The sequence below is a fragment of the Rattus norvegicus genome, chromosome 1 (assembly GCF_021556685.1).
Source record: "Rattus norvegicus strain SHRSP/BbbUtx chromosome 1, alternate assembly SHRSP_T2T, whole genome shotgun sequence".
NCBI classification, from domain to species: Eukaryota; Metazoa; Chordata; class Mammalia; order Rodentia; family Muridae; genus Rattus; species Rattus norvegicus.
In genome coordinates this window covers 171,585,104-171,594,633 of record NC_141534.1, presented here as the reverse complement: position 1 = coordinate 171,594,633, position 9,530 = coordinate 171,585,104, and the positions used below count along the sequence as shown (strand labels likewise).

The window sequence follows — 9,530 nt, the reverse complement described above, 5'->3', positions numbered from 1 at the left end:
AGACTGTAGATTCAAGGTCATCCTCATTCCCACACCAACCCCACTGAGGATCAACAGTTTCCTTAGTGGACTAGATGACATCATTGAACATATGACCTTGACTGAAAAATGTATCTACTACCAGAGAAATGATCTCATTGCAGGTCCAACTTCAACCAAGAAAAAAAAAACAAAACAAAACCAATACACAAACAAACAAAAAAAAACCCAAATAAACAAAACTAGGCCTAGGTTGTTTACACTGATTCTGTGTGTTTATCAAGGTGAAGCAAACTCTTGTATGGCAGGCCTAGTCATCATTTCCTCTATTTGACATGACTTTGCAACTTTATTCCAAGTAAAACCCAAACTTAAGACACCTAAGAAAATGGAGCTGAATGCAGAAAAATGGACTCCAAACAGATCAGATTTCAGAGCTTCTTTGCAGCAGAATCCACACTCAACTTGGGAGGGGCTTGTCTGGGATTTGCAGTTCTGGAAAGGTTTGTGGGCGTGGCCACAGGACTAGACTATAAAATGGTGAGTATTTGGGATTGGTCCTCACTTACAGGGATTTTCTGGAGGGAAAGACTTCCTTCTGCTCCAGCAGGTTATTCGAAGAGGATCATAGAAACATGGTGACTGCTCCCACTTTCACAGAAGGTAAGTCTCACTGTAAGGTCTTTACATCTTGTGTGTCCACCACCAAAGCTGTTGGCCCTAAAGTACCTTTATTTTCTTGTCCTGTAGCCAGTCTATCCTTGTCTTCTCCTGATCCCCTAGACATGCAGAAGGATGTATTTAAGTTGCTGGGACAAACTTCTGGAGACATTGGGACTTCTCTGCACTTTTTATCTTTATTAACTTAAGTATTTCTTATTTACATTTCGATTGTTATTCCCCTTCCTGGCTTCCAGGCCAACATCCCCCTAAACCCTCCACTCCACTTCTATATGAGCTTCCCCTCCCCAATGCTCCCCCCATTACCACCTTCCCCCAACAATCACATTAATTGGTGGTTCAGCCTAGGGAAGACCAAGGGCTTCCCTTTCCACTGGTGCTCTTACTAGGCTATTCATTGCTACCTATGAGGTTGGAGCCCAGGATCAGTCCATGTACAGTCTTTGGGTAGTGGCTTAGTCCCTGGAAGCTCTGGTTGGTTGACATTGTTGTTCATATGGGGTCTCGAGCCCCTTCAAGCTCTTCCAGTCCTTTTTCTGATTCCTTCAACGGGGGTCCTGTACTCAGTCGAGTGGTTTGCTGCTGGCATTTGCTGTATTCTGACTGTGTCTCTTAGGAGAGATCTATATCCGGTTCCTGTCAGCATGCACTTCTTTGCTTCATCCATCTTATCTAGTTTTGTGGCTGTATATGTATGGGCCACATGTGGGGCAGGCTCTGAATGGGTGTTCCTTCTGCCTCTGTTCTAAAGTTTGCCTTCCTATTCCCTGCCAAGGGTATTTTTGTTCCCTGTTTAAAGAAGGAGTGAAGCATTCGCATTTTGGTCATCCTTCTTGAGTTTCATGTGTTCTGTGCATCTAGGGTAATTCAAGCATTGGTGCTAATAACCACTTATCAGTGAATGCATAACATCTGTGTTTTTCTGTGATTGGGTTACCTCACTCAGGATGATATTGTCCAGTTCCGTCCATTTGCCTATGAATTTCATAAAGTCATTTTTTTTGATAGCTGAGTAATATTCCATTGTGTAGATGTACCACATTTTCGGTATCCATTCCTCTGTTGAAGGGCATCTGTGTTCTTTCCAGCTTCTGGCTATTACAAATAAGGCTGCTATAAACATAGTGGAGTACGTGTCTTTGTTATATGTTGGGGCATCTTTGGGAGTATATGCCCAAGAGAGGTATAGCTGGTCCTCAGGTAGTTCAATGTCCAATTTTCTGAGGAACATCCAGACTGATTTCCAGAATGAGTGTACCAGTCTGCAATCCAACCAACAGTGGAGGAGTGTTCCTCTTTCTCCACATCCTCGCCAGGATTTGCTGTCTCCTTGAGTTTTTGATCTTAACCATTTTCACTGGTGTAAGGTGAAATCTGGCATTCACAGCTTGAACATTTAGTGTGAGAAAATTGCCGGCCTCTCTGCAAACCATACAGGAACTGATCAGATGAACTCAGAGTGTGGTCTTTCATTCGAGCTAGCTAGGGAACCACTGTGAGTAGAAAGGTTTTGGTGATGATGAGCCCAGAATATCACTCAGGGGCAGGGTTTACAGTAAGCAGCAAGCAGAGGGGTGAGGGTGAGTATGCAAGCATCCAGTTGGAAAATTTTTATGACCTTTTAACATATTGGTGTGTGCTGAGAGTCCTATCACATACTTAATGTCTGCTTCCCTCTGCATTAGTGGTCGTTGGGGAGGGACTGGGCATTTAACCTAGGGGTGCAGATCTGTTGGGGTAATAACCTGGTGTAGCTGACTTGTTGGGCTTGTAACCTGGAGACTGGTATTACGTTTAGAGTTTTTTGGCTTTTTTTGTTTTGTTTTTTTCTTTTCTTTTTTTTTTTTTTTTTTTTTTTTTGGAGGTAACATGGATATTAGTGCTAGGTACTGTCTTGTTACTTTTCGTGAGTTCAAACTAAGGTCAGGTTTTCTAAAATGAAGTCTGAAGTTAAAAGATTTGACCACTGACATGTCTTCCACCAAAGCTGTTGGCCCTAAAGTCGTTTTGTGTTCTTGTCCTGTAGAAGATCCAGCCATGTCACCACCTGCTACCCCAGAGCTCCATCAGGATGAAGCACAGGTGCTAGAGGAGCTGTCTGCCAAGGGGAAGCCCAGTCTGAGTTTGCAGAGGCTCCAAAGACCAGGGTCCGGGCTCCAGAACATAGGCAACAGCTGCTACCTGAATGCCGTCCTGCAGTGCTTGACACACACACCACCTCTTGCCGACTACATGCTGTCCCAGGAGCATTCTCAGAGGTGTTGTTACCCAGAAGGCTGTAACATGTGTGCTATGGAAGCTCATGTGACTCAGAGTCTCCTCCACTCCCACTCAGGAGGTGTCATGAAACCCTCTGAGATATTGACCTCTACCTTCCACAAGCACAGGCAGGAAGATGCCCATGAGTTTCTCATGTTCACCTTGAATACCATGCATGAATCCTGCCTTCGAGGGTGCAAACAATCAGAAACCACCTCTAAGGACAGCTCCCTGATCTATGACATATTTGGAGGCCAGATGAGATCTCAGATCAAGTGTCACCACTGCCAGGGCACCTTAGATTCCTACGATCCCTTCCTGAACCTCTTCCTGGATATCTGCTCTGCTCAGAGTGTGAAGCAAGCCTTGGAGGACTTAGTAAAGGTAGAAGAGTTGCAGGGGGACAACGCCTACTACTGTGGTAGGTGTAGAGAGAAGATGCCAGCTTCTAAGACCACGAAGGTTCAGACTGCCTCAAAGGTTCTCCTGCTAGTGTTAAACCGCTCCTACGATTTCGGGGGTGACAAGTTGAACAGGGTAGTAAGCTACCCAGAGTACCTTGACCTGCAGCCATACCTGTCACAGCCAACTGCAGGACCCCTGCCTTATGCTCTCTATGCCGTCCTGGTCCATGATGGGGTGACTTGTTCCAGTGGACATTACTTCTGTTATGTCAAAGCCAGCCATGGGAAGTGGTATAAGATGGATGATTCTAAGGTCACCAGGTACGATGTGTCCTCTGTCCTGAGTGAGCCTGCCTATCTGCTCTTCTATGTCCAGCAGACTGACCTTGAGAAGGTCAATGCTGATGTGTCTGTGGGCAGAGTACATGGGGTTCTTCACTCTGAATCCCAGCAGAAGAAAACTCGGAAGAAAAAACACAAGAGAAGCTCTTGCACAGAAGCTGTACACATGCCCCGAGAAAACAGGGAAAATACAGTCACCAAAGAAACCTCCTTAGGGGAGGGGAAAGTGCTTCAGGAACAGAACCACCAGAAAGCTGGGCAGAACCTCAAGACTACCAAAGTCAATTTGTCAGCCAACGGAACTGTGATTCATCAGCCCAGATATACAGCAAACTGGGGCAGGAATGCTCCAGACAAGGACAATCAACCAGGGCCCAATGCTGACAGACTCCTCACCACTCAGGGCTCCATGAACACTGGGCAGCTCTGTGGTCAGGGAGGGAGACAAAGATCTAAGAAGAAGAAGAACAAGATCAAGCAAGGGCAGAGGCCTCTGCTTGTTTACTAGTGCTCAGTTTCTCAGTCAACCTGGGTCCTGTGGACACACTGTCAACGTGAGGGAGACCTTTGGAACAAAAAATTTGGACCCATGTCCCAGGCAGGAAAATGCCTTACCCTTCAGGTGGAATCCACTATTCCTTTGTGCCCTTGCCTGCCTTTCCTGACTCTGTGAAGGATAGTCTGGATGTGGAAAAACAATGCCCAGGGTACAGGGACAGGTTGAATACAAGAAAGCTGGAAACCTGGGGGAAGTCTGCCTACCTACCCTCTTCTGCAACTCATGGAATCCGAGGAGGGAAGAGACTAAATAACTACCCTGGAGCTCTTGATGTTGGGATTTTCCCCTCAGCCAACAGGTTGCTGGGCAGACTGACTTTTATAACCCCCTTTCTGGGAAATGTGAAGGACAAATTTTAGAGATGTTCTTATTCCTTATATGTGATTTGCAGTTCTTTGACCAAATAAATTCTGTTACTTCACACTCTGTCTTCTTATTTATTTATTTTTCACCATGAACATAAATCAGTATGGTATTCACTTGGGAGAGTATACTGACCTTCATAATAACATTCATCTCAGAAATGTAGAGAGTAGTCATCACTCACTCAAGTTTTTAAAGGATTCCTTTCCCCCAGGGAGTTGCCACCTACCCTGTCTGTGATGTGAGGTCATTGGCTCCACTGCAATCCCGGTTGCTAGACTTGTTTGAAGGTTCTGAGTGTGAGACTGAAGGAGAAAGGTGGACAATCGGCACCTGTGGCATCAGTTGTTCATAAAGACTAATGGTAAGGCCCAGGAGCGGCAGGACCCCTGCCACAGACACCGCCGGACCCTGAAGGAAACAGACCGGATAAACAGTTCTCTGCACCCAAATCCCGTGGGAGGGAGAGCTAAACCTTCAGAGAGGCAGACAGGCCTGGGAAACCAGAAGAGACTGCTCCCTGCACACACATCTCGGACGCCAGAGGAAAAAGCCAAAGACCATCTGGAACCCTGGTGCACTGAAGCTCCCGGAAGGGGCGGCACAGGTCTTCCTGGTTGCTGCCGCTGCAGAGAGCCCCTGGGCAGCACCCCACGAGCGAACTTGAGCCTCGAGACCACAGGTAAGACCAAATTTTCTGCTGCAAGAAAGCTGCCTGGTGAGCTTGGGACACACGGAAGCAGAATTTCTCTAGAACCGGGCACGTTCTGTGTTTACCGGAAGTCCCACACCCGCGGATCCCGGCCCGCAGCAGCTCTCTGCTCCCAGACCCGGTGAGAGAGAGACCCAACCGCCTGGTCAGGTGGGCACTCCTGAGGCTGCAGAGCGGAAGAGACCACCAACACTGCTCACCCCTGCCCACATCCCTGGCCCAAGAGGAAACTGTATAAGGCCTCTGGGCTCCCGTGGGGGAGGGCCCAGGAGCGGCAGGACCCCTGCCACAGACACCGCCGGACCCTGAAGGAAACAGACCGGATAAACAGTTCTCTGCACCCAAATCCCGTGGGAGGGAGAGCTGAACCTTCAGAGAGGCAGACAAGCCTGGGAAACCAGAAGAGACTGCTCTCTACACACACATCTCGGACGCCAGAGGAAAAAGCCAAAGACCATCTGGAACCCTGGTGCACTGAAGCTCCCGGAAACGGCGGCACAGGTCTTCCTGGTTGCTGCCGCTGCAGAGAGCCCCTGGACAGCACCCCACGAGCAAACCTGAGCCTCGGGACCACAGGTAAGGCCAAATTTTCTGCTGCAAGAAAGCTGCCTGGTGAACTCAAGACACAGGCCCACAGGAACAGCTGAAGACCTGTAGAGAGGAAAAACTACACGCCCGAAAGCAGAACACTCTGTCCCCATAACTGACTGAAAGAGAGGAAAACAGGTCTACAGCACTCCTGACACACAGGCTTATAGGACAGTCTAGCCACTGTCAGAAATAGCAGAACAAAGTAACACTAGAGATAATCTGATGGCGAGAGGCAAGCGCAGGAACCCAAGCAACAGAAACCAAGACTACATGCCATCATCGGAGCCCAATTCTCCCACCAAAACAAACATGGAATATCCAAACACACCAGAAAAGCAAGATCTAGTTTCAAAATCATATTTGATCATGATGCTGGAGAACTTCAGGAAAGACCTGAACACACTTAGGGAAGCACAGGAAAACATTAATAAACAAGTAAAAGCCTACAGAGAGGAATCGCAAAAATCCCTGAAAGAATTCCAGGAAAACACAATCAAACAGTTGAAGGAATTAAAAATGGAAATAGAAGCAATCAAGAAAGAACACATGGAAACAACCCTGGATATAGAAAACCAAAAGAAGAGACAAGGAGCTGTAGATACAAGCTTCACCAACAGAATACAAGAGATGGAAGAGAGAATCTCAGGAGCAGAAGAGTCCATAGAAATCATTGACTCAACTGTCAAAGATAATGTAAAGCGGAAAAAGCTACTGGTCCAAAACATACAGGAAATCCAGGACTCAATGAGAAGATCAAACCTAAGGATAATAGGTATAGAAGAGAGTGAAGACTCCCAGCTCAAAGGACCAGTAAATATCTTCAACAAAATCATAGAAGAAAACTTCCCTAACCTAAAAAAAGAGATTCCCATAGACATACAGGAAGCCTACAGAACTCCAAATAGATTGGACCAGAAAAGAAACACCTCCCGTCACATAATTGTCAAAACACCAAACGCACAAAATAAAGAAAGAATATTAAAAGCAGTAAGGGAAAAAGGTCAAGTAACATATAAAGGGAGACCTATCAGAATCACACCAGACTTCTCGCCAGAAACTATGAAGGCCAGAAGATCCTGGACTGATGTTATACAGACCCTAAGAGAACACAAATGCCAGCCCAGATTACTGTATCCAGCAAAACTCTCAATTAACATTGATGGAGAAACCAAGATATTCCATGACAAAACCAAATTTACACAATATCTTTCTACAAATCCAGCACTACAAAGGATAATAAATGGTAAAGCCCAACATAAGGAGGCAAGCTATACCCTAGAAGAAGCAAGAAACTAATCGTCTTGGCAACAAAACAAAGAGAATGAAAGCACACAAACATAACCTCACATCAAATATGAATATAACGGGAAGCAATAATCACTATTCCTTAATATCTCTCAATATCAATGGCCTCAACTCCCCAAAAAAAGACATAGATTAACAAACTGGATACGCAACGAGGACCCTGCATTCTGCTGCCTACAGGAAACACACCTCAGACACAAAGACAGACACTACCTCAGAGTGAAAGGCTGGAAAACAACTTTCCAAGCAAATGGTCAGAAGAAGCAAGCTGGAGTAGCCATTCTAATATCAAATAAAATCAATTTCCAACTAAAAGTCATCAAAAAAGATAAGGAAGGACACTTCATATTCATCAAAGGAAAAATCAACCAAGATGAACTCTCAATCCTAAATATCTATGCCCCAAATACAAGGGCGCCTACATATGTAAAAGAAACCTTACTAAAGCTCAAAACACACATTGCACCTCACACAATAATAGTGGGAGATTTCAACACCCCACTCTCATCAATGGACAGATCATGGAAACAGAAATTAAACAGTGATGTAGACAGACTAAGAGAAGTCATGAGCCAAATGGACTTAACGGATATTTATAGAACATTCTATCCTAAAGCAAAAGGATATACCTTCTTCTCAGCTCCTCATGGTACTTTCTCCAAAATTGACCATATAATTGGTCAAAAAACGGGCCTCAACAGGTACAGAAAGATAGAAATAATCCCATGCGTGCTATCGGACCACCACGGCCTAAAACTGGTCTTCAATAACAATAAGGGAAGAATGCCCACATATACGTGGAAATTGAACAATGCTCTACTCAATGATAACCTGGTCAAGGAAGAAATAAAGAAAGAAATTAAAAACTTTTTAGAATTTAATGAAAATGAAGATACAACATACTCAAACTTATGGGACACAATGAAAGCTGTGCTAAGAGGAAAACTCATAGCGCTGAGTGCCTGCAGAAAGAAACAGGAAAGAGCATATGTCAGCAGCTTGACAGCACACCTAAAAGCTCTAGAACAAAAAGAAGCAAATACACCCAGGAGGAGTAGAAGGCAGGAAATAATCAAACTCAGAGCTGAAATCAACCAAGTAGAAACAAAAAGGACCATAGAAAGAATCAACAGAACCAAAAGTTGGTTCTTTGAGAAAATCAACAAGATAGATAAACCCTTAGCCAGACTAACGAGAGGACACAGAGAGTGTGTCCAAATTAACAAAATCAGAAATGAAAAGGGAGACATAACTACAGATTCGGAGGAAATTCAAAAAATCATCAGATCTTACTATAAAAACCTATATTCAACAAAATTTGAAAATCTTCAGGAAATGGACAATTTCCTAGACAGATACCAGGTATCGAAGTTAAATCAGGAACAGATAAACCAGTTAAACAACCCCATAACTCCTAAGGAAATAGAAGCAGTCATTAAAGGTCTCCCAACCAAAAAGAGCCCAGGTCCAGACGGGTTTAGTGCAGAATTCTATCAAACCTTCATAGAAGACCTCATACCAATATTATCCAAACTATTCCACAAAATTGAAACAGATGGAGCCCTACCGAATTCCTTCTATGAAGCCACAATTACTCTTATACCTAAACCACACAAAGACACAACAAAGAAAGAGAACTTCAGACCAATTTCCCTTATGAATATCGACGCAAAAATACTCAATAAAATTCTGGCAAACCGAATTCAAGAGCACATCAAAACAATCATCCACCATGATCAAGTAGGCTTCATCCCAGGCATGCAGGGATGGTTTAATATACGGAAAACCATCAACGTGATCCATTATATAAACAAACTGAAAGAACAGAACCACATGATCATTTCATTAGATGCTGAGAAAGCATTTGACAAAATTCAACACCCCTTCATGATAAAAGTCCTGGAAAGAATAGGAATTCAAGGCCCATACCTAAACATAGTAAAAGCCATATACAGCAAACCAGTTGCTAACATTAAACTAAATGGAGAGAAACTTGAAGCAATCCCACTAAAATCAGGGACTAGACAAGGCTGCCCACTCTCTCCCTACTTATTCAATATAGTTCTTGAAGTTCTAGCCAGAGCAATCAGACAACAAAAGGAGATCAAAGGGATACAGATCGGAAAAGAAGAGGTCAAAATATCACTATTTGCAGATGACATGATAGTATATTTAAGTGATCCCAAAAGTTCCACCAGAGAACTACTAAAGCTGATAAACAACTTCAGCAAAGTGGCTGGGTATAAAATTAACTCAAATAAATCAGTTGCCTTCCTCTATACAAAAGAGAAACAAGCCGAGAAAGAAATTAGGGAAACGACACCCTTCATAATAG

At 44.2% G+C, this 9,530-nt stretch overlaps 1 protein-coding gene across 1 annotated transcript; it reads left to right on the top strand.

Annotated features, from left to right (window-relative positions):
- The first annotated feature begins 614 nt into the window (after positions 1-614).
- Usp17l (ubiquitin specific peptidase 17 like) lies at positions 615-4,173 on the top strand. The gene is made up of 2 exons (XM_087603831.1): positions 615-642; positions 2,687-4,173. Exons 1-2 carry the CDS (start codon positions 615-617, stop codon positions 4,171-4,173), a joined length of 1,515 nt encoding a protein of 504 aa, XP_087459957.1.
- Positions 4,174-9,530: the final 5,357 nt, after the last annotated feature.

Excerpts from the sequence above, each read along its gene's own strand:
- Usp17l (XM_087603831.1), top strand. The coding sequence starts at position 615 with ATGGTGACTGCTCCCACTTTCACAGAAG. Across the intron at positions 643-2,686 it reads TGCTCCCACTTTCACAGAAG|AAGATCCAGCCATGTCACCA; the intron begins GTAAGTCTCACT and ends CTTGTCCTGTAG.